Source organism: Monodon monoceros, unplaced genomic scaffold (assembly GCF_005190385.1).
Source record: "Monodon monoceros isolate NGI ecotype Baffin Bay Population unplaced genomic scaffold, NGI_Narwhal_1 Super_Scaffold_20, whole genome shotgun sequence".
Classification (NCBI taxonomy): Eukaryota; Metazoa; Chordata; class Mammalia; order Artiodactyla; family Monodontidae; genus Monodon; species Monodon monoceros.
The window spans coordinates 15759252-15784847 of NW_021703777.1; the positions used below are offsets into that span (position 1 = coordinate 15759252).

The window sequence follows — 25596 nt, forward strand, 5'->3', positions numbered from 1 at the left end:
GAGAATTTGTTTTGGTGACATTATCCTTGCTATTTGACATTCAATTGGTAATTCTTTCCCAATTTTCAATCATCCAACACTCCTCTGTTATCTAGCTTGCTCCCCCTTCACCCAAACATGCGTGGAGCTGATAGCAGCCACTTGAATATGTTAACTCACTCATTTTTCTTTAGAGTTAATGTAGTAGCTCAGCCAAACATTAAACTCCTCTCTAATTGTGAAATAAAATTGTTTTTCCTGAAAGTTAATTAAAGGAGGGAGCTTCTAAATGACACTATATTTACTGAAATGCAGAATAATTCTGAATCCAAATCTGATGTCCTTTTTTTGAGGTTCTCTAGCGGTAATGATAGGAGAGTATATAAACAGAAAAGATGGGACCAGTCTTTTTGTTCATCTGTAATGGAAATGTTGAACAAGGAGCTAGTCTGCTTTGTCTTCTGAAGGTTTATTGCACAGAGGGTTTGGGATGTGGGTGGGCACACCTGGAACATGAAAACATTTTTGAAGGACTTATTTTGTGGCACCATGTAAAAATAAATAATTAAACATAATCTTAACATGTTCTTTTAGTTTATAATGTGACAATAATAATCCTCAGAGAAATAAATATGCAAGTAAGTTAATAAATATACTTTCTTAAAAATACTGTATACTTTTAGTTGGGTGATGAGCATATAGTTACATGTCTAGGAAATATTATATTTAGTTATAAATGTTCATCAAAGACACATGGTTTCAAGAATTGAGTGGTAAAAGGCAAAGAGCTTGGCAAACTATAATAAAGGAAGAATTTCAGATATGGCAGAGTAACTTGTTGCAGACCAAGTCTCTGAGAAAAATTAGGGAATTTATTTTTGTTTATATCTAGTCAAGAGAATGGAGAGCTACACAGACAACCATGTCTTGTAAGGGCCAGGAACCTGGTGGGAAGGATGGGGAGGGCACAACTTTGAGTGTAACATTGCCTTGGAGGACTGTTGTAGTTCCTAAGGCTAAGAAGACAGCCACGAAGTAGATAGGAATCTAAGCTGAGGTTCTGGCCTTCTTAGGGTCTATAGAAACAAACCTTAGAGTTCAGGTCCAAGATAGCAGGACTTGAGGGGACAAAAGTTCCAAAGAAAAGAGAACACTGATGAAAGTCTAGCATTGTGTCGGGTTTTTTGCCCCTCAAGCCATTGCTAAATTTTATTTGATGTTGGGTCAAGAGTCTAAGAAGTAGAGTCAGAAGTGGAAGGTAAGGTCTGGGCATCTGCACAGAGTGTTTGGCAGTTTCACAGGATGGAGGAAAAAATGTTAGAGGAGGAACTCTAGTGATTGCCACTGACTTCCTGTTAGGATCATAGAAATATACCTTAGGAACATGGATGATGAGAATTAGATCAATTCTCACAAAAATGGGAAGCTTAGCCCTAAACAAGCAAAATCCCACAGTGGAAAAAATTGGTTTGCTCCATATCTAAGGTGCCTGAGAGAAAGCAGAAGAATATTCTGTCTGGAGGAAGACAGTATGAGACAAAACATCAAATTATCTCTATAATTTTTCATAAGCTAAAACCAACATTTAATCAAATTTATTAGGCATGCCAGGAGATAGAATTAAAAGACAGAAACTAAGAAAATAAACAGTATGAACAGATCCAAAGGTGAATCAGAGTTGGAGTTATGTATTATAGCCTTTAAAATAATGAAGAGTAAGATGCTTAACAAAATTGTTGATGAGATGGAGAATCTCACCATATAACTGGAATTTATAAACAATAATCAAATGGAAATTATAGAATTAAAAATATAATTGACATTAAGAATGCAACAGATGTGTTTAACTGCAGATTAGACTATTGAAGAGAGGATTAGTGATCTAGAAGAGATTGTTTGCAAATATACAGACTGAAGTACGGAGAGAAAAGAGAGTCTGTAATATAGAAAAGAAATCCAGGATATATGACATACAATAAAAAGATTTAATATCTGTAATTATATTTTCAAAATAAGAAGAGAGAGAATGTTATAAAATGTTATAAAAGCAATATTTTAATAGATAACGTGTGAAAATTTTCCACAATTGATAAAAGGACATCAAGCCACACAATCCAGAACTTTAGCAAATACCAAGGAGGACTGTGGTGGAGAGAAAGAAAACCTAGGCATATTAGAGTAAAATTAACTTTTTAAAATGCATAAAGAACAGTTGAAAAAGCAGCCAGATAAGACATTATATTCAAAGAAAACATATTTCATAAAAGAAACATGCAGAAGGTAATGAAGTGACATCTTTAAAATGCTGAAAGAAAATACGTGTGAACCAGGAATTCTTTATCCAGGAAAAATATTCCTCAAAAATGAAAATGAAATAAAAATGTTTCCAAACAAAAACTGAGAGGACTCCTCAACAGCAAATCTACATGAACCTACACATTAAAAGGAGTTCATTAGATAGAAGAATAATGATCCCAAATAGAAGCATAGAAATGAAAGACAGAATGAAGAGCAGTGGAACAGATAAACACATGGGTGAATCTAAACGAATATAACTCAAGAAATGATAATAACCCCTTTGGGGTCAAAAATAGATATAGAATTGAAAATTATGACAATTATACCATAAATGGTAAGGCAGTGGTTTTAAATTAAATGAAATAGCTTTTAAATCTTTGTATTTTAAAGGAAATACTGCATATTAATAACTAATAATGATTATGAGTAAAGTTAATGGGCTGTTGCTCCCTGTCATAACAAAACATATAACAGAAGCAAAATTATAATGTGTGGGGCTTCCCTGGTGGCTCAGTGGTTGAGAGTCCACCTGCTGATGCCGCCGATGCAGGGGACGCGGGTTCGTGCCCTGGTCCGGGAAGATCCCACATGCCGTGGAGCGGCTGGGCCCATGAGCCATGGCCGCTGAGCCTGCGTGTCTGGAGCCTGTGCTCCGCAACGGGAGAGGCCACAACAGTGAGAGGCCCGCGTACCGCGAAAAAAAAAAGGATAGTGTGTGAAATGGAATTGAAAATGAGACATTATTGTAGACCTTCTTTTTCAGCATAATTTACTGATGAATTCACTGTTCCTAAGCATGGATGTTCTAGATCCTCACTGTTCAATAGAAATATAATATGAGCCTATGACCATATTAAACAAGTAAAAATAAACAGATGAAAATAAGCATAATGGTATATTTTAACACAATATATCTTAAATATCATTTCAACATATAATATAAAATATTATTAATTAGATATTTTATACTCTTTTTCTCAAATTAAGTTTTCAAAATCTGGTGTGCATTTCAGATTTACAGCTCATTTCAAACTGAAATAGCCACATTTCAGGTGCTCAATAGTCACATGTGGTTAGTGGCTACCATAATGGACAGCAGAGGTCTAGACTGTAAACAGGAATAAACTCAGATGACATCTATATGAATTTGATCTACTGACCAGTAAGTAGTCTAATGATATATCAGATATTAAAGTTTATATTTTATTGTAATACTTTAATAAATAATTTTCTGTTTAGAGTCTAGTTCCCTAGCAATTAATATAATCTCAGTTAGTTCCTGAAATATAATGCCACTTGGTGGTATGGATACCGAAGTGAAAAGGAAATTTTGTCTGGAATACAATAACATCAAATTGTTTAAATCCAGCCCCCTCCCCGCCCAAATCAAAGTCGAAACCACTGTCACAGTCATTATTATATAGTCATTGTTTAACCCATAATTCAATAGCAGCTATTTATCTTAGTGCAATCTTGCTTGCTTGTACAATTTGGTCAAAAAAGCCTAAATATCAATGAAATGTAATCTCACAATAACTGACTTAGGCATTGCCTTAATTTTCAATTACTTTGTATTGAAAAACATGTTAATTAAAAGAAAGTCTGTCACCTTTACCTCATTAAGGTAACTCTTCTATCTTGGCAACAAAGGTAATGAAAAGCAGGCTTTATAAAAATGAAAATGTAATAGCTCTTCTTGACCAGATTAGTACTCATTTCTAGAGGCATGCAGATTGTCCTCTACTATAATCCCTTAATTACTCCTTGGGGCCATAAATATAACCAACCTTTAGAAGAGGGGTGCAAATATACTGCTTTGAAAACAGAAAAAGTTTATGTCACCCAGAGATTCTGTATGACAGTTAAATTATGGATTGTAAAAATGTAGCAGCCATGTGATTCAGTGAGGACAAGCAAGCACACTTACCATTTAGAAGATTCTACTTTGCTTCCCAGGTGTTTTTGTTTGTTCTTTTGTTCTATAATTGAAGCATTTTCTCTTTTAATTGGGAAAAGATTTGATAGAGTGACATTAAATGTTCTTTTCAGAACAGAATGTCTTAAAAACGGACCAAGCTATGGATATTCAAACAAAAGTATAACATCTTAATTATATCATTCATAAACTTTGAAAAATTATTTTATATAAATCAATAATGGATTCATTAATGTAAATAACTTCTGTAACATACTAATACTATTCATTAATATCTTACACACTTAGATCCTTAGGGTTAATGTATATAAATTTACTTTAAACTGTAAAAAAGTTACTAGTCATGAGGTTAACTAAAGTATGTTAATAGTTTTCCCAAATACATTTGAGAGACACCAAAATCTTTGGTGAAACCTTAACCATTTTTCAAAAAGAAACACATAGTTTTTTGCATATATTAATATCAAATAATTTTATCCTCAAAACAAATTTTGCTTCTAATGAAAGTAGATATTTGTTTCCCAGATGTGTCTTCTCTCACCATTTATCCTTTCAACAGATATTGATTAAATGCTTATCATCTGTCCAAAACTATCTTTAGTACTGTGAACATGCAGTAACAAAAGTTCATTTGCATTCCGCATTCACATACCAATGAAAATATTGAGAAAGACAAAATTTGAAACTACTCTGAAAACTAGAAAACAAACAAACAAAACCCCAGTGCCTAATTTTCAACTGCTGTGAGGAATGTCCACTGAATCTCTTGCTAAAAGGAGATGACTGATGGACAAAATTATGGAATTTCATTCAATCAATATGGATTGAGTGCCTCCTACATGACTGGTATCAGTCCTAGCATAGCCCTATCAACACATATCCTGTATTTTCATGCCCCCACCAAGAACACTGTGTAACAGGATATACAAAGAAGTTGGGTATTGAGATGCATAGCCGATAAGTACATATTTTTGAGAATACTGCATTCATAGATGTATATTGTTTCATTGTCTACATGTGATAGGATGAGAATTACAGATTTAGAACCAGTTTCATGAAAAAGGATACTTAATCTCAGTGAAATTTTAGACTTGTACACTTATAATATCTGTGATGTTTGGAAGGTTGTCTCCCCTTTATGAACCTCAGTTCCCTAATTTTTCAAATAGACACAATGTTATCCACCTTATACAAACTTTCTTGGTATATTAATTGAATTAAATATAGAAAGTAGTCTTTGTTCTTGAGAAGGAATATAGCTTAGTGATTAAAAGCATGGACTTTCTATGACCACACCCTTGCTATGTGTTTTCTTTGTGTCCTTAAGCAACTTACTTACTCTCTGTGCTTTGTTTTTCACATTTGGAAAATAAGGATGATAAAATGATACCTATTTTGTAGTATTGTATTGAGGACCAAATAAATTAATATGTTTAAAGCATATCAAGCCTGGCATATCAACACCATTATTTAAGTATCAAGTATTGTCATTATTATTACTTGTATAGTATCCTCCCAAAAAGTAAATATTTGCATCAAGTTCCTTAAAAATAAATTTCTGATGCAAAGAGACAGAAAGATATCCTGTGTAAGTGGCTTGGAAGAATTACTATTGTTAAAATATCCATACAACCTAAAGCAATCTACATATTTAATGCAATCTCTATCAAAATACCCATGACATTTTCCACAGAACTAGAAAAAATAATCCAAAAATTGATATAGAACCACAAAAGACACTGAATAGCCAAAGCAATTTTGAGAAAAAAGAACAAAGTTGGAGTTATCACACTCCCTGACTTCAGACTATACTACAAAGCTACAGTAATCAAAACAGTATGGTACTGGCACAAAAAGAGACACATAGATCAATGGAACAGAATAGAGAGCCCAAAAAATAAACCCACACACTATGGTCTATCTATGACAAAGGAGGAAGGAATAGACAATGGGGAAAAGTCAGTCTCTTCAATAAGTGGTGCTGGGAAAACAGGACAGCTACATATAAAAGAATGAAATTAGAACACTCTCTAACACCATGTACAAAAATAAACTCAAAATGGATTAAAGGCCTAAATGTAAAATGGGATAGTATAAAACTACTACAAGTAAATATAGGCAGAACACTGTGACATATATCATAGCAATATTTTTTTGGATCTGTCTCTTAAGGCAAAGGAAACAAAAGAAAAAAGGAACAAATGGGACCTTAATGAACCTTAAAAGAAATGGGAAAATATGAAACTTAAAAGCTTTTGCACAACAAAGGAAACCATCAACAAAATGAAAAGACAACCTATGGAGTGGGAGAAAATATTTGCAAATGATGTGACCAACAAGGGGTTAATATCCCAAATATAAAAACAGCTCACACAACTCAATATCAAAAAAAAAACAAAAAAATCAAAAAATGGACAGAAGACCTGAGCAAACATTCCTCCAAAGAAGATACACATATGGCTAACAGAAACATGAAAATGTGCTCAATATTGCTAATTATTAGAGAAATGCAAATCAAAACAACAATGAGATATCACCTCATGCTTGTCAGAATGGTTATCAAAAAGTCTACAAATAACAAATGTTGGCCAGGATGTGGAGAAAGGGGAACCCTAGAAAATAGGTGGGAATGTAAATTGGAGCAGCCACTAAGGAAAACAGTATGAAGTTTCCTCAAAAAACTAAAATTAGAACTACTGTATGATCCAGCAATTCCACTCCTGGGTATATATCCAAAGAAAATGAAAACACTAATTTGAAAAGATGCATGCACCCCAGTGTTCATAGCAACATTATTTACAATATCCAAGATATGGAAGCAGCCTAAGTGTCCATCAACAGATGAACGGATAAAGAAGATGTGGTATATATATACAATGTAATACTACTCAGCCATAAAAAAAGAATGAAATAATGCCATTTGCAGCAACATGGATGGACCTAGAGATTATAATACTAAGTGGAATAAGTCAGACAAAGACAAATATATGATATCACTTATATGTGGAATCTAAAAAAAAGACACAAATGAACTTATTTACAAAACAGAACAATGAACCAATGTTCATAGAATTACTCCCAAAAATATAGTCGTAATCCAAAATTTTCATGGTTTAAAAAAGGAAAACTGGGTAAATTCCATTTATTTTGCCTTCCTCTCATTTATCCCACAAGTGATATCAAGTGCTTACAACATACCAGGCACTGTACTAGGGTCTAATGATAAAATTGTCAAGAAATAAGATAAAATTTCAGGCCTTGTGAAATCCACTACCAATAATCAGATAATCATAAAATAAACATAAAATCAAACTGTTATAAGAACTCTTAAGAAGAGGTACAAATTGGAAGATTTGACCAAGGAAGGGCAATCATTGGCTTCATTAAGGAAGTGATGTTTGAACTGAAGTCTGAAGGAAGGATAGAGCTTAGCTAGGCAATGGTGATGGGGGGTTTGAGGGAGGTACTGCAGCCTCAGAGATCAATATAAGCAAAGAGTCTGTAGCGTGTTCTAGTAACTGAAAGAAGACCAGTGGGCCTGGAGTGGAATAAAGAAACAGAGGCATCACGAGGGATGATGCTTTGGAGGTAAATAAGCCAACTTAAGGAGTCTTTATGATGAACGCGATTAGAGACTATTGAGGTTTATTAAAAACAGGGTGAGAGATGATTTTCTGATTTACTTTTTAGAAAGATCATTCATTACTATATTTTGCATTAATGTTTTTATTATGAAAACATTGAATAGCATGTGTGTATTATCTAATTACTGAAATAATTGTGTATCACCAATTTCAATGGGAATTATTTATTTTTGTTTATTTTGTTCAATGAGAATTACTCAGCAAGAGGTTTTTCAGGTTACAATTTTCTTCTAGAAGCAGGGATGACTATAGTCTGAAGCTCAGAGGAGAAGAATGGGTTAAAGATGAAAATTTGCAGGTTGTCTGCAAATAGACTATGGAGAGATCACAGTACAAGAGAAGGACCCAGGGTCAAATTTATGAAACCAAATTCATGGCCATATATGGGAAAGGAGGCTATAAAAGACAAAAACGGAGCAGGTAGAGAGGCAGGAGGGATAGCAGAGAGTAGTATGTCAGCGAAGCCAAGAGAAGAAAGTGTACCAAGATTTCAACACTGCTGAGAAGTCTAATAATAAGTGGACTGAAAAACATTCTTCATTTTGAAACAAAAGGAGTACACTAATTAACTTAGTTGAGGTAAGCTAAAGTGAATATAAGCCAGACTGGAGGAAATTGAGAAGAGGAGAAGGAAAGTACAGCATTACTGAGAAACTTTTTTTCAAGAACTTAGCTTCAAAGATAGAAAAGAGAAAGAAATAACCAGAGGTAAACGAAGCATCTGGAAATACTGGTTTATAATTTTAATTGTTTTTTTGTTTTTTTTTTAACAGAGGAGATTTAAAACTATTTTAAGATGAGAAAGTACCCTGTTGATGAGAATAAGAGGGCATAACTGATAGTAAAATGTCCCAAAAAATATAGAGGATAAAATCCATAGCATAAGATATTTGGAGTTACTAGTATTAGAAAAAATGAGTGAGTTTCTATTGTAGCAGTTGGAAGGATTATGAGATAAAGCTGGATGTATATAAATTTATGAATTAAATAAAATGTAAATGAGCGACTTTCCATCTGATGTCTTTTTGTTGGTTTGTTTTTCTCTATAGCTGGCATCAAGTGTTCCTCCTACTCAAATTCCCACAGATATGGCCAAGGAAACATGATTAGGGAAAACTCTCTTAATGAAAAACAGGGATGGAACATCTATCTGCTGAAATTTTCAAACAATTACAGGTAGATATAATAGTGATGGGAATGGACTGAAGATTTAGAGGGCTAATTCAGGCTTCCTATCACCCATCCTCAACCTACTTCCAAGTAGAAATATTCACTTCAGGAAGCTGAAATTTTGTCATTCTCAATCTAGAGATAAGTAGTGTAATGTCATTGAGATTAAAATACTGGAGTCTACTGACTCCAGTATTCAAATTCAAATTTTTTTGAATTTTTTATTTTTATTGAAATATAGTTGATTTACAATGTGTTTCAGATGTACAGCAAAGTGATTCATATATGTATATTTTTTATATTCTCTTCCATTATAGGTTATTATAAGATATTAAATATAGTTAACTATTAAATATAGCTCCCTGTGCTATACAGTATGTCCTTGTTGGTTATCTATATTATATAGAGTAGTGTGTTTATTTTAATTCCAAACTCCTAATTTATCCCTCCCCCCTCCCCTTTGGTAACCATAAGTTTGTTTTTCACATCTGTGAGTCTATTTCTGTTTTGTAAATAAGTTCATTTGTATCACTTTTTTTAGATTCCACATGTAAGTGATATCATATGATATTTGTCTTTCTCTGTCTGGCTTACTTAGCTTAGTATGATAATCTCTAGGTCTATCCATGTTGCTGTAAATGGCACTATTTCATTCTTTTATAAGGCTAATATTCCATTTTATATATAATAGTCATATATATATGTGTGTGTATATATACACATACACATACCACATCTTCTTTATCCATTCATATGTTGATGGACATTTAGGTTGCTTCCATGTCTTGGCTATTGTAAATAGTGCTGCAATGAACACTGGGTGCATGTATCTTTTCGAATTATGTTTTTTTCTAGATATATGCCCAGGAGTGGGACTGTAGGATCATATGGAAGCTCTATTTTTGTTTTTTTAAGGAACCTTCATATTGTTCTTTATAGTGTCTGTACCAATGTACATTCCCACCAACAGTTCCTTTTTCTCCACACCCTCTCCAGCATTTATTATTTGTAGATTTTTTGATGTTGGTCCTTCTGATCCCTGTGAGGTGATAACTCATTGTAATTTTGATTTGCATTTCTCTAATAAATAACAATGTTGAGCATCTTTTCATGTGCGGTTGCCCATCTATATGTCTTCTTTGGAGAAATGACTTTTTAGATCTTCTGCCAGTTTTTGATTAGGTTGTTTGCTTTTTTAATATTGAGCTATATGAGCTATGTATATATTTTGGAGATTAATTCCTGGTCAGTTGCATCGTTTGCAAATATTTTCTTCCATGATATAGGTTGTCTTTTTTTCTGTTTATGGTTTCCTCTGCTGTGCAAAAGCTCTTAAGTTTAATTAGGTCCCATTTGTTTATTTTTGTTTTTATTTTCATTACTCTAGGAGGTAGATCCAAAAAGATATTGCTGCAATTAATGTCAAGGAGTGTTCAGCCTGTGTTTTCCTCTAGGAGTTTTACAGTATCTGGTCTTATATTTAGGTCTTTAATCCATTTTCAGTTTATTTTTGTGTATGGTATTAGAGAATGTTCTAATTCCATTCTTTTACATGTATCTGCCCAGTTGGCCCAGCAACATTTATGGAAGAGACTATCTTTTCTCCATTGTATATTCTTGCCTCCTTTGTTGCAGATTAATTGACCATATGTGCATGGGTTTAATTCTGGGCTTTCTATCCTGTTCCATGGATCAATATTTTTGTTTTTGTGCCAGCACCAAACTGTTTTGATTACTGTAGCTTTGTAGTATAGTCTGCAGTCAGGCAGCCTGATTCCTCCATCTTTATTTTTCTTAAGTTTGCTATTGCCTATTCAGGGTCTTTTGTGTTTCCGTACAAATTTAAAAATTGTTTGTTCTAGATCTGTGAACAATGCCATTGGTAATTTGATAGGAATTGCACGGAATCTGTAGATTATCATGGGTAGTATGGTCATTTTTAACAGTATTGAGTCTTCCAATCCAAGAACGTGGTATGTCTTTCCATTTATTTGTGTCATCTTCAATTTCTTTCATCAGCATCTTACAGTTTTTGAAGTACAGGTCTTTTGCCTCCTTAAGTAGGTATATTCCTAGGTATTTTATTATTTTCATGCAATGGTAAATGTGATTGTTTCCTTAATTTCTCTTTCTGATCTTCCATTGTTACTGTATGGAAATGCAACAGATTCTGTGTATTAATTTTGTATCCTGCAACTTTACTGAATTCATTGATGAGCTCTAGTAGTTTTCTGGTAGCATCTTTAGGATTTTCTGTGTATAATATCATGCCATCTACAAACAGTGACAGTTTTACTTCTTCTTTTCCAATTTGGATTCCTTTACTTTCTTTTTCTTCTCTGATTGCTCTGGTTAGGACTTGCAAAACTATGTTGAATAAAACTGGCGAGAGCATATATCCTTGTCTTCTTCTCGATCTCAGAGGAAATGCCTTCAGCTTTTCATTGTTAAGTATGATGTTAGCTGTGTGTCTGTCAAAAATGGCCTTTATTATGTTGAGGTAAGTTCCCTTTATGCCCACTTACTGGAGAGTTTTTATCATAAATGGATGTTGAATTTTATCCAAAGCTTTTTATGCATCCATTGAGATGGTTTTTATTCTTATGGTTTTTATTCATATGGTTTTTATTCTTCAATTTGTTAATGTGGTGTATCATAATGATTGATTTACAGATATTGAAAAATATTTGCATCCCTAGGATAAATCTCACTTGATCATGGTGTATAATCCTTTGAATGTATTGTTGGATTTGGTTTGCTACTATTTCGTTGAAGATTTTTTTCATCTATGTTCGTCAGTGATATTGGCCTGTAATTTCCTTTTTTGTGGTATCTTTGTTTGGTTTTTGTATCACAGTGATGGTGGCCTCATAGAACGAGTTTGGAAGTATTCTTTCCCTTGCAATGTTTTGGAATAGTTTCAGAAGTACAGATGTTAGCTCTTCTCTAAATGTTTGATAGAATGATAGAATTCACCTTTGAAACCATCTGGTCCTGGACTTTTGTTTGTTGGAAGTTTTTTAATCACAGTTTCAATTTCAGTACTTGTGATTGGCCTGTTCATATTTTCTATTTCTTCTTGGTTCCATCTTGGAGATTATATCTTTCTAAGAAATGGACAAATTCTTCTAGTTTGTCCATTTTATTTGTCATATAGTTGCTTGTAGTAGTCTTATGTGATGCTTTGTATTTCTGTGGTGTCTCTTGTAACTTCTTTTTCATTTCTAATTGTATTGATTTGGACCCTCTCCCCTTTTTTCTTGATTAGTCTAGCTAAAGGTTTATCGATTTTGTTTATCTTTTCAAAGAACCAGGTTTTAGTTTCATTGATTTTTTTCTATTGTTTTTTTAGTCTCTATTTCATTTATTTCTGCTCTGATCTTTATGATTCCTTTCCTTCTAACTTTGGGTTTTGTTTGTTCTTCTTTCTCTAGTTGCTTTAGGTGTAATGTTAAGTTGTTTATATGAGATGTTCCTTGTTTCTGAAGGTAAGTTTATATTGCTATAAACTTCCCTCTTGGGACTGCTTTTGTTCCATCCCATAGGTTTTGGATCATCGTGTCTTCATTTTCATTGGTCTCTGGGTATTTTTGATTTCCTCTTTGATTTCTTCAGTGATCCATTGGTTGCTTAGCAGCATATTATTTAGCCTCCACGTGTTTGTGCTTTTTGCAGTTTTTTTCTTGTAGTTGATTTCTAATCTCATTGTGATCAGAAAAGATGCTCTATATGATTTCAATTTTCTTAGATTTACTGAGGCTTGCTTTGTGGCCCAGCATGTGATCTATCTTGGAGAATGTTCCATGGGAACCTGAAAAGAATGTGTATTCTGCTGCTTTCAGATGGAATGCTCTTTAAACATCAATTAAATAGCAATTAAGTCTATCTGGTCTAATGTGTCATTTAAGGCCTGTGTTTCCTTCTTGATTTTCTGTCTGGATGATCTGTCCATTGGTGAAAGTGGGGTGTTAATGTCCCCCACTATTACTGTGTTACTGTCAACTTCTCCTTTTATGTCTCTTAATATTTACCTTGTATATCAATGTGCTCCTATGTTGGGTGCATAGATATTTATGATTGTTATATATTCTTGGGTTGATCCCTTGGTTATTATGTAGTATCCTTCTTTATCTCTTATAACAGTCTTTATTTTAAAGTCTATTTTGTCTGATTTTTCCATCCCCTCACTTTATGTCTGTATGTGTCTCTAGATCTGAAGTGGGTCTCTTGTAGAGAGCATATATACGTGTCTTGTTTTTGTATCCATTAAGCCAGTCTATGTCTTTGGTTGGAGCATTTAATCCGTTTACATTTAAGGTAATTATCAGTATGTATGTTCTTATATCCATTTTGTTAATTGTTTTGGATTTGTTTTTGTAGGTCTTTTTCCCTACTTTCCCTTTTGTTCTCTTCTCTCATGATTTAATGACTTTCTTTAGTGTTGTGTTTGGATTTCATTTTTTATTTGTGTGTATATCTACTGTAGATTTCTGGTTTGTGGTTACCATGAGGTTTTGTTACAGCAGTCTATATATATATATATATACATATATATATATATATACACATTATTTTAAGTTGCTGATTGCTTTATTTCAAATGCATTTCAAATATCCTTCATTTGTACTCTTCTCCTCTCACAATTATTGGTTTAGATATCATATTTGCATGTGGATGATTTCCTACCTTTACTGTATATTTGCCTTTACTGACTGGTGAGCTTTCCCATTCATAATTTTCTTGTTTCTAATTGTGCCCTTTCCTTTTCTGCATAGAGAAGTTCCTTTAGCATTTGTTGTAAAGCTGATTTGCTGGTTCTAAATTCTCTGAGCTTTTGCTTATCTGTAAAGCTTTTGATTTCTCCATCAAATCTGAATGAGAGCTTGCTGGGTAGAGTGTTCTTTGTTGTACGTTTTTCCCTTTCATCACTTTAAATATATCCTGCAACTACTTTCTTACTGCAGATCTTCTGCTGAAAAATCAGCTGATAACCTTATGGGGGTTCCTTTGTGTATTATTTGTTGCTCATTGCTTTTAATATTTTCTCTTTATCTATAATTTTTGTCAATCTGATTACTATGTCTTGGTGTGTTCCTTCTTGGGTTTATCCTGTATGCTAATCTCTCTGCTTCCTGGACTTGGGTGACTGCTTCCTTTCCCATGTTAGGGAGGTTTTCAGCTATTATGTCTTCAAACATTTCCTCAGGCTCTTTCTTTCTCTCTTGTCCTTCTGAGACCCCTATAATGTGAATGTTGGTGCATTTGACATTGTCTGAGAGGTCTCTTAAACTGTCCTTGTTTCTTTTCATTCTTTTTTCTTTACTGTGTTCCATAGTGATTTCCACCACTCTGTCTTGCAGCTCACTTATTTGTTCTTCTGCCTCACTTATTCTGCTACTTATTCTGCTACTTATTCCTTCTAGTGCATTTTTCATTTCAATTATTATGTTCTTCAACTGTTTCGTTGTTCTTTATTTTTTCTAATTCTTTGTTAAAAACTTCTTGTAACTTCTCACTCTGCGCATCCATTATTTTCCTGAGTTGTTGGATCATCTTTACAATCATTACTCTGAACTCTTTCTTGGGTAGATAGCCTATCTCCATGCCACTTAGTTATTCTTCTGGGGTTTTATCCTGTCTCTTCATCTGGAACATTTTCCTCTGCCATCTCATTTTGTCTAAACTTCTATTTGTATTTTTATGTATGTGGAAGGTTTAGTTATGTTTCTTTACCTTGGAGAAGTTGCCCTCTATAGGGGATGTCCTATGTGTCACAGCAGTCCACTCCCCTCTTGTCATCCAGTGGCCAGGGACCAGCTGGTCCAAGGGTAGGTTCTGACCTATGTTTCTGGGCTCAGTTCCACAGGATGTGGGACTTTATACTTCTTGCCTCTGGTCCCTGCCACTGATGGGTGGAGTTGAGTCTTGGCCCTAAGGTGGGCAGGGCCATGTGAAGGGGCATGTCTAGAGGTTGCTGTGGCCTCCAAAAGTCTTTAGGCAGCCTCTCTGTCTGGGTGGGACTGTTTTCCTGCCCTGCTGGTTGTTTGGCCTGAGGCAACCCAGCACTGGAACCTAAGGCTGTTGGGCCAGGCCTTGGTGTTAATGTCCCAAGGAAGATGTCAGCCTTCAGATGATACTCCCTGATATATTTACCACCATCTTTTATATCCCAAGAGAGGGTCACAGCTGCCCCCCACCTCCCCATGAGACCCTCCAAGACCAGCAGGTAGGTCTGGCCCAGCCTCCTATGAAGTCACTGCTTTTGCCCTGGGTCCCAGCGCCAGTGCACATGGAGATCTTGTGTGTGTCCTCCAAGAGTGGTGTCTCTTTTTTCCCCCATCCTGGAACTGCTGTGATCAGGATCCACTGGCCTTCAAAGCCAAATGCTCTTGGGGCTATCCTCCTGATGCCAGACCCCCAGGCTGGAGAGCCTGACGTGGAGCTCAGAATCCTCACTCCTATGGGAGAACTTCTGCAATATAATTATTCTCCAGTTTGTGGGTTGCCCACCCAGTGATTATGGGATTTGATTATATCATGAGTATACCCCTCCTACCATCTTGTTCTGATTTATTCTTTGTCTTTGGATGTACAATATCATTTTTGGTAGTTTCCAGTCATTTTTATTGTTATTCAGCAGTTAGTTGTGATTTTGGTGTTCTCATGGGAGGAGGTGAGCTCAAGGTCTTCTACTCTGCCATCTGGTCTTCTCTCCTCTGGAGTCAGTATAGTTTTGTGAGGACCCTAGTTTCAATCATGGCACAGCACATGAAATGAACTTAGACATTATCATGGTCAACTTTGTTTCTGACAATAGGAGCCAGACAAAGCTGAGACACTAGCATGTCTGAATTTGGGCAGTGGAGATATGTAAGTGGAGTGGAGGTTATGTCAGGCTTTATCTAGAGCAGAGGAAAGAAATGAAACTCTTCTAGTGGCTATTCATTGCACCAGTTCTCTCTCTATACCTTTCCCCAAAGGCTTCTGGAACTGAAAGGGTCTGAAATTGAAGGTCCATCTGAGAAAGATTTGAAGAGGCATGGGAGATAGTACCAGACATTATAAAATAATATAAATCTATAATACTTAAAACAGTATGGCTCAAGCCCCAAGACAGGTGGTAAATTCAGTGGAAAAGTAACCTGCTAGGCTTAAAATAAACACATTCATGTAGCATATGGTAAAATTGGCATTTCAAGTCAACAGGAAAAGGATGTACTCAAAGGTCATAGGTACTGGAATAATGAGATTTGTAAATGACTATAAATAGTATCTTCACATTGTGGGCTCATGTAAATATAAATGTTTAAATTTTTTTAAATGGAACATTAGAATAAATAGAAGAAAACACAAATGTATATCAGGTCTAGGATTTTATTTTAGGAAATCATCCTGATTCTTCACAAACTGGTATATGAGACGATATTTATTGTATTGTTTTATATAATAAGTATGCTGATAGTCTTTTACATTTTCTAGAAAGAACTTCTGATAATGTTTTATAAATTAGTCCCAATATAGCAAAAATAGAATGGTCATTTTATAAAATTAGTTATATGATTCTAAAATGGCTACTGTTCTTTATTTTAAAAATATCCAACTTCAAGACTTACTATACCTTACATTTGATACAGTAATCAAGATATTGTGGTACTGGTGAAAGAACAGACAAAAATAAATGGAGCACAATAAAAAGCCCAGGAAAAGATCCACACAAGTATAGTCAACTGATCTTTGACAGAGGAACAAAGCCAATACAACAGAGTAAAGACTGTCTTTTCAACAAACAGTGCTGGAACAACTTGACATCCATAAGCACACAAAAAGGATCTAAACACAGACCTTACATCCTTCACAAAAATTATCCAAATTGACTAAAATGTAAAATGCAAAACTATAAAGCTCCTAGAGGATAACATAGTAGAAAAATGAGATGAACTTGTGTTTGGCGATGACTTTTTAGGTACACCATCAAAGGCATAACCCATAAAAGAAATAACTGATTAATTGGCCTTCATTAAAATTGAAAACTTCTGTTCTGCCAACAATACTGTCAAGAAAATGAAAAGGCAAACCACAGACTGGGAGAAAATATTTGCAAAAGACATATCTGATAAAGAACCATTATCTAAAACATACAAAGAACTCTTAAAACTGAAAAATCTGATTTTAAAATGGGCAAAAGATCTAAACAGACATCTCAGCAAAGAAGATATACACATAGCAAATAAGCATATGAAAAGATGCTCAGCATCATATGTCACTAGAGAATTACAAATTAAACCAACAAGCTACCACTACACATCTATTAGATTGGCCAAAATCCCAGACACTGACAACACCAAATACTGGTGAGGATGTAGAACAAGAACTCATTCATTGCTGATCAGAATGTAATATGGTACACCTACTTTGGAATAGTTTGGTGGCTTTTTACGAAACTAAACTTATTCTTACTATACAGTCCACGTGAATTGTATTTACCCAAATGAGTTAAAAACTTTTGTCTACAAAACACCTCCACACAGATGTTTATAGCAGTTTTATTCATAATTGCCAAAACATGGAAGCAACAAAGATAAACTTCAGTAGATGAATGGATAAATACACTGTGGTACACCCAGACAATGAGATTTGATTCAGGTCTAAAAAAAATGGGTTATCAAGCCATAAAACCTATCGAGAAAACTTAAATGCATATTACTAAGTGAAAGAAGACAAAAGACTTCATACTGTATGGTTCCAAGTATGACATTCTGAAAAGGCAAAACTATGGAAACAGTCAAAAGATGAGAGGTTACCCACGGTTAGTGGTGTGGGAAGGATGAATAGTTGGAACACAAAGGATTTTTAGAATAGGAAAACTATTCTGTATGATACTAGAATGCTGGATACATGTTTTTTTTTTTAATTGAAGTAGAGTTGATATACAATGTTTTGTTAATTTCTGCTGTATAGCAAAGTGATTCACATATATATATATATACATATATATGTATATATATATATACTTTTCCATTATGGTTTATCACAGGATGTTGAATATACTTTGCTGTGCTATGCAGTAGGACCTTGCTGTTTATCCATTCTATATATAATAGTTTGCATCTGCTAACCCCAAACTCTGACTCCATCCCTCCCCTACCCCCACCTTGCAAACCACAAGTCTGTTCTCTATGTCTGTGAGTCTGTTTCTGTTTCATTTGTATCATACTTTAGAATCCACATATAAGTGATATCATATGGTATTTGTCTTTCTCTCTCTGGCTTACTTCACTTAGTGTGATGAGTTCTATCCATGTTGCTGCAAATGGCATTGTTTCATTCTTTTTTATGGCTGAATAATATTCCATGTATATATGTACCAGAGCTTCTTTATCCATTCGTCTGTTGATGGACATTTATGTTGCTTCCACGTCTTGGCTATTGTGAATAGTGCTGCTATGAACACAGGGGTGCATGTATCTTTTTGAGTTATAGTTTTGTTGGGATATATGCTCGGGAGTGGGATTGCTGGACCATATGGCAGCTGTGTTTTTAGTTTTGTGTGGAACCTCCATACTGTTTTCCATAGTGGCTGCACCAACTTATATCCCCACCAGCAGTGTAGCAGGGTTCCCTTTTCTCCACACCCTGTCTAGCATTTGTTATTTTTAGACTTTCTAATAATGGCCATTCTGACCAGTTTGAGGTGGTAGCTCATTGTAGTTTGGATTTGCATTTCTCCAATAATTAGTGATGTTGAGCATCTTTTCATGTGCCTGTTGGCCATCTGTATGTCTTCTTTGGAGAAATGTCTATTTAGGTATTCTGCCCATTTTTTGAATGGGCTTTTTATTTTTTTGATGTTGAGTTGTATGAGCTGTTTATATATTTTGAAAATTAAGCCCTTGTCAGTCACATCATTTGCAAATATTTTCTCCCATTCCATAGGCTGTCTTTTCACTTTGTTTATGGTTTCTTTTGCTGTACAAAAGCTTGTAAGTTTGATTAGGTTCCATTTGTTTATTTTTACTTTTATTTCTATTGCCTTGGGAGACTAAGAAAACACTGGTATGATTTATGTCAGAGAATGTTCTGCCTATGTTCTCTTCTAGGAGTTTTATGGTATCATGTCTAATGTTTAAGTCTTTAAGCCATTTTGAGTTTATTTTTGTGTATAGTATGAGGCTGTTTTCTAACTTCATTGATTTACATGTGGCTATCCAACTTTCCCAACACCCCTTGGTGAAGTGACTGTCTCTTTCCCATTGTATATTCTTGCCTCCTTTGTCAAAGAGTAATTGATTATAGGGGTATGGATTTATTTCTGGGCCCTCTATTCTGTTCCATTGTGCCAATACCATGCCATTTTGATGACTGTAGCTTTGTTGTATTGTCTGAAGTCTGGGAGGGTTATGTCTCCTGCTTTGTTCTTTTTCTCCAGGAGTGCTTTGACACTTCTGGGTCTTTTTATAGTTCCATATAAATTTTAAGATTATTTGTTCTAGTTCTGTGAAAATTGCCCTTGGTGATTTGACAGGGATTGCATTAAATCTGTAGATTGCTTTGAGTAGTATAGCCACTATAACAATATTAATTCTTCCCATCCAAGAGCATGAGATATCTGTCCATTTCTTTGAATCATCGTCATTTTCCTTTATTAATGGTTTATAGTTTATAGTTCTCTTCATATAAGTGTTTCACCTCTTTGGTCAGGCTTATTCCTAAGTATTTTATTTTTTTGGCACAATTTTAAAAGGTTTTTTTTTTTTTTTACATTCTCTTTCTGATATTTCATTTTTAGTGTAAAGAAATACAACCAATTTCTGTATGTTAATCTTGTATCCTATTATCCTGCTGAATTCAGTTATCAGTCCTAGCAGTTTTTATGTGGAGTCTTTAGGAGGGTTTTCTAAATATAGTATCATGTCATCTGCATATAATCACAATTTTACCTCTCCCCTTCCAAACTGGATAACTTTTATTTCTTTTTCTTGCTGTGGCTAGGACTTCCAATACTATGTTGAATTGAAGTGAGAATGGGCATCCTTATATTGTTCCGTATTTTAGTGGGAAGGCTTTCAGCTTTTCACCATTATTATATAGGCTGTGGGTTTGTCATAAATAGCTTTTATTATGTTGAGATATGTTCTGTCTATACCCACTTTGTTAAGATTTTTTTATCATGAATGAATGTTGAAATTTGTCATATACTTCCTCTGCATCTATTGAGATGGTCATGTGGCTTTTCTCCTTTTTTTTTGTTGATGTGTTGTACCACATTGATTTATGTATGTTGAACCATCCTTGTGAATTGTGGATGAATTCAACTTGGTTGTGGTGTTTGACCTTTTTTATGTGCTGTTGGATTCAGTTTACTAATATTTTACTGAGAATTTTTGCATCTATAACCATCAAAGATATTAGCCTGTAATTTTCTTTTTCGTTGTATCTTTGTCTGGTTTTGGTGTCATACAATGTCTTTGTGAGTGTTCCCTCCTCTTCAGTATTTTGGAAGAGTTTGAGAAGGATCAGTATGCGTTCTTCTGTTTAGTAGAATTCACCTGTGAAGCCCTCTGGTCCTAGACTTTTGTTTGTAGGGTTTTAGGGAGGTTTTTGTGTTTTTTCTTTATATATATATATATATATATATATATATATATATATATATATATATATAAAACAGATTCTATTTCACTTCTAGTGATTGGCCTTTTCAAATTATCTGTTTCTTCTTGATTCAGTTTTGGTGGGCTGTATATTTCTAGAAACTTGTCCATTTCTTCTAGATTGTTGAATTTGTTGGCATAAAATTGTTCATAATCTTTTTTTTTTTTTGTATTTCTGCATTATTGGTTATTATTTCTCCTTTTTCCTTTCTTATTTTATTTGAGTTCTCTCTCTTTTCTTCTCAGTGAGCCTGGCCAGAGGCTTGTCAATTTTGCTTACCCTTTCAAAAAACCAGCTCTTGGTTTTATTGATTTTTTCTATTGCTTTTTAAATCCCTATTTTATTTGTTTCCTCTCTGATCTTTATTATTTCCTTCTGCTGATTTAGTTTGTTCTTCTTTTTCTAATTCTTTTAGGTTGTAGGTTCGGTTGTTTATTTGAGACTTTTCTTGGTTTTTTTTGAGGAAGGCCTGTATTGCCATGAACTTCCCTCTAAGAACTACTTTTTGCTATATATAACTCATAGATTTTGCATGGTTGTGTTTTCATTGTCATTTGTCTCAAGGCATTTTAAAATTTCCTCTTGGATTTCATCATTGACCCATTGGTTTTTTAGTAGCATGTTGTTTAGTCTCCATGTAATCATTATTTTTTTCATTTCTTTTTCTGTGTCAATTTCTAGTTTCATGTCACTGTGGTCAGAAACGATGCTTGAAATAATTTCTATACTCATAAATTTGTTGAGGCTTGTTTTGTGCCCTAGTAGTGTATGGTCAGTCCTAGAGAATGTTCCATGTGCACTTGAAAAGAATGTGTATTCAGTTTTTTGGGATGTAATGTCCTGAAAATATTAAGTCTAACTGTTCTATTGTATTATTTGGGATGTCTGTTTCCTTACTGATTTTCTATCTAGAAGATCTGTCCATTGATGTGAGTGGGGTGTTAAAGTCTCCTACTATTACTGTATTCCTGTCAATTTCTCCCTTTATGTTTGTTAGTATTTTTTAAATGTATTTGGGTGCTCCTATATTAGGTGCATGTATGTTGATGAGAGTAATATCCTCTTCTTGTATTGATAGTTTTATCATTATATTGTGTCCTTCTTTATCTTTCTTTATGGACTTTGTTTTAAAGTTGATTTTGTCCAGTATGAGTACTGCAACCCCCCCCTCTTTCTTGCCATTTCCATTTGCATGAAATATCTTTTTCCATCCCCTTACTTTCTATCTATGTGTGTCCTTTGCCATAAGTGGTCTCTTAAAGGCAGCATACTGTAGGCTCTTGCTTTGTTTTTACCCAACTTGCCACTCTATATCTTTTGATTGGAGCATTTAGTCCATTGATATTTAATGTAATTATTGATAGGTAAGTATTTATTGCCATTTTAAACCTTGTTTTGTAATTGATTCTTTGTTTCTTCTTTGTACCTTTCTTTTTCTTTTTGTTTTTTCTTTTTGTGGTTTGATGATTTTTTATTTTATGCTTGTGTTCTCTTTTTGGTTTCTGTGAATCTATTGTATGTTTTTCACTTGTGGTTACTCTGTTTTTCAAGTATGTAACCCCCTCCTATATCTACTTGCTTTAGACTGATAGTCATATAGGCTCACACACATTCTAAAAAAAAGAATCTTCTCATTTTCTTACTCTCCTACCCCTACGTTTTATGATTTTGATGTCCTTTTTTACATCTTCATGGTTATCCTTTTGCTGTTCATTCTGGTTATCATCACTTTCACAAAATTTTTTTAATTAAAAAATATTTAATCTGTATACTGGTTTATTTAAGTGATTTACTTTCCAATTGTGATTTTCTCTTTCCTATAAGATTCTCACTTCTTTTCTATTTAGAGAAGACCTTTCAGTGTTTTAGGATAGGTTTAGTATTGCTGTATTCTTTTAGTTTTTGCTTGTCTGAGAAATTCTTTCTCTTTCCTATTCTAAATGATAATTTTGCTGGGTAGAGTATTCTAGGTTACAGATTTTTCTCTTTCATGATTTTGAATATATTTTGCCACTCCCTTCTGGTCTTCAGCATTTCTTTAGAGAAATCAGCTGATAGTCTTAGGGGGGTTCCATTGTAATTAACTCTTTGTTTTTCTCTTGCTGCCTTTAAGATCCTCTCTTTATCTTTAACATTTTCCATTTTAATTATGATATGTCTTGATGTAGGTATTTGGGTTCATTTTGTTTGGAACCCTCTGTACTTCCTGTACCTGGACATCTGTTTCCTTCTTTAGGCTTGGGGAGTTTTTATCCATAATTTCTTCAAATACATTTTTGATCTTCTTTTCTCTTTATTCTCCTTCTGGAACCCCTGTTATGCATAGATTGGCATGCTTTGTGTTATCCCATAGGCCTCTTATAGTGCTTTTTTTTAAAATGGGGCTTTCTGTCTGCTGTTCTAATTGGGTGATTTCCATTATTCTATCTTCCAAGTCACTTGTTCATTCTTCTGCATTATTCATTCTGCTAGTCATTGCCTTTAGCTCAGCTTTCATCTCAGCAAATGAATTTTCTAATTTTTCTTGGCTCCTCCTTATAGTTTCTAGTTCCTTCTTACAGAAATATGCATTTCTGTTGATAGCCTTTCTTAATTCTTTCAGTATTTTCATTTTCTCCTTTTTGAACTTAATATCTTTTAGACTGAAGAGGTCTGTTTCATTCTTCTTTCAGGGGAATTCTCTTGGTCTTTTAACTAGGAGTGTTTCCTCTGCTTCTTCATTTTACTTATATTTCTCTTACTCTGTGAGTTTAAGAGAAACAATTATCTATTGTGGTCTTGGAGGGCTATTTTTATGTGAGAGTGTCCCTGTACAGCTTGTATGGGTTTAACATTTTTGGTGTAAGAGTTGTTTTTAGTATGGATGCATGCTGCCTCTTTCCTCAGCATGTGCTGGCTGTTATCCTCTAAATAGGGGGTGTGCAGATGCAGCGGCTGGTGCCCACATCTGTGGCAGTCCCAGGCTCCCTCCACATATACCCTTGGTTGCACCTGCAACACACTCCAGCCCTTTCAAACTGTCTCTGCATAGCCAACCCCAGACCTTTCCCTGGGCCTGATCTCCGAAGCCTGAGCTTTAGCACCCAGCCCCTGCCTGTACCAGTGGACACGTGTTTCAGTCTGGGGAATGCAGGATGGTGGCAGGGATTGTCTGTGCATGTCTCTCTCCATTCTGCAAACTGGCTGCCACACTACCCTCTGAGGCTTCGAAGCTCCCCCTCCATCCTAGCTGATCTCTCTGCTGGTTGCGGGGCTCCGCAGGGCACAAAACTCCTCTCCTCTTTCACATTTTCCTTGAAGGGGCACAGGTCCCATCCTGATTCTCTCTCTCTTTTTATTTTTTCTTTTATCCTACCTGTTTACATGGGGATTCTTCTTGCCCTTTCAGAAGTCCAAGGTCTTCTTCCAGTGTTCAGTAGGTATTCCGTGAGAATTGTTCCACAGATATATTTTTAGGTATAGATATATTTTTGATGTATTTGTGGGAGGAGGTGAGCACTGCATCCTGCTACTCCACTATCTTGATCATTCCCCTCTGGGTACGTGTTATTACACATCTGTCCAAACAAACAGAATGTATAACACCAAGAATGAACACTAATGTAAACCATGGACTTCAAGTGACAATGATGTGTTGCTGTTGTTTCACCAATTGTAATAAATGTACCATTGTGGTGTGGGATGTTGATAGTGAGGGAGGCTGGGTGGGGAAAGGAGTATATGGGAACTTTCTGTATTTGTCACTCAATTTTACCATGAACATAAAACTGCCCTAAAAATAGTCTGTTAAAAACGTGGAGTAATTCTGACATTCATCTGAAAGAATAGACAAGAAAGAATAGATTGGTAATTTTTTATAAAGAATACTAAGGAGAAAAAACTTGCCCTGTTATAAATTTTAGTATATGTGCTGCCAAAGTGAGCATGCCCTGTTATAAATTAAATGATTTAAATAGCCATAATGATTAAAATAGAAATGTACTGGTTTGCTATTGACACATTTTTGTGTGGAAACAACTTTTATCAAACTCAAATGTTACCATGTCCTACATTTTCCATCCTAACCTCTTACTTGCCAGACAACATTAATTCATCCTCTTGGACTATTTTTAATGTAATTTCATATCTTATTCTTTAATATAAGTTAAATAAGACATAGTAAATTGTTCAAGAATACATCCATTTATTATCATTGAAAATACAAACTTAGAAGCTGAGGATGATATGCAACATAAAATAAAGGGTTAAAAGTCATTAATACTGCAAATAAATTGCAGAACAACAATAAACAAGTATATGAAGAGGCAGCTTAGGTTTGGAAAAGACTAAATTACATGATGAGAGGTGACAATATCCAAAGAACTAAACTTCAACACTTATTATACTGTTAGGCAAAAAAATGAAGTTATATGTATGATAGCACATAATTTATGAGTTTTTAACTATGCAAAAACATCATCTACTTAACAATTTGCTTTTTCTTCAAGCATATGCAAGTAGGAAAAGTAAAAAGACTGCTATCCTTGCTATATGGAGATAAAAACATTTATTTTGTATTCCAAGCGTTTTCCACCTGGAGTTAGAATGAATATGAGATGGCTTTTAAGTATATTTGATCTTCATTGAAACCATGTTCAGATTGTAGCTTTCAGAATACAAAAATATCTGAAACTATCTGTCTGCAGCAAAGAGTTGCCTAATGTCCATTTAGACTTTTTATATTCTGTGCTCTACGGTTTGCAAAACTGATTTAAGATTAATCTGAACTAAAGAACAGTTTATATATGCCATTCCATTGAAATTATGATAAGTGCTTTGAAATTTGAATTACAATTGAAGTAAAATCAATACAATGTTCAAAGCTATATGTTTTCTTTCTCAAACTCATAATGAAATAAAAGCTAAAATGACTATATT

At 34.4% G+C, this 25596-nt stretch overlaps 1 protein-coding gene across 1 annotated transcript in view; it reads right to left on the reverse strand.

Annotated features, from left to right (window-relative positions):
• Positions 1–264: 264 nt before the first annotated feature.
• STPG2 (sperm tail PG-rich repeat containing 2) overlaps positions 265–25596 on the reverse strand; it is a 550510-nt gene continuing 525178 nt past the window's right edge. Inside the window, 2 exon segments of the mRNA XM_029234789.1 lie at positions 265–485; positions 4205–4256. Coding sequence (XP_029090622.1) covers positions 4208–4256 — 49 coding nt within the window. The 3' untranslated portion in view covers positions 265–485; positions 4205–4207.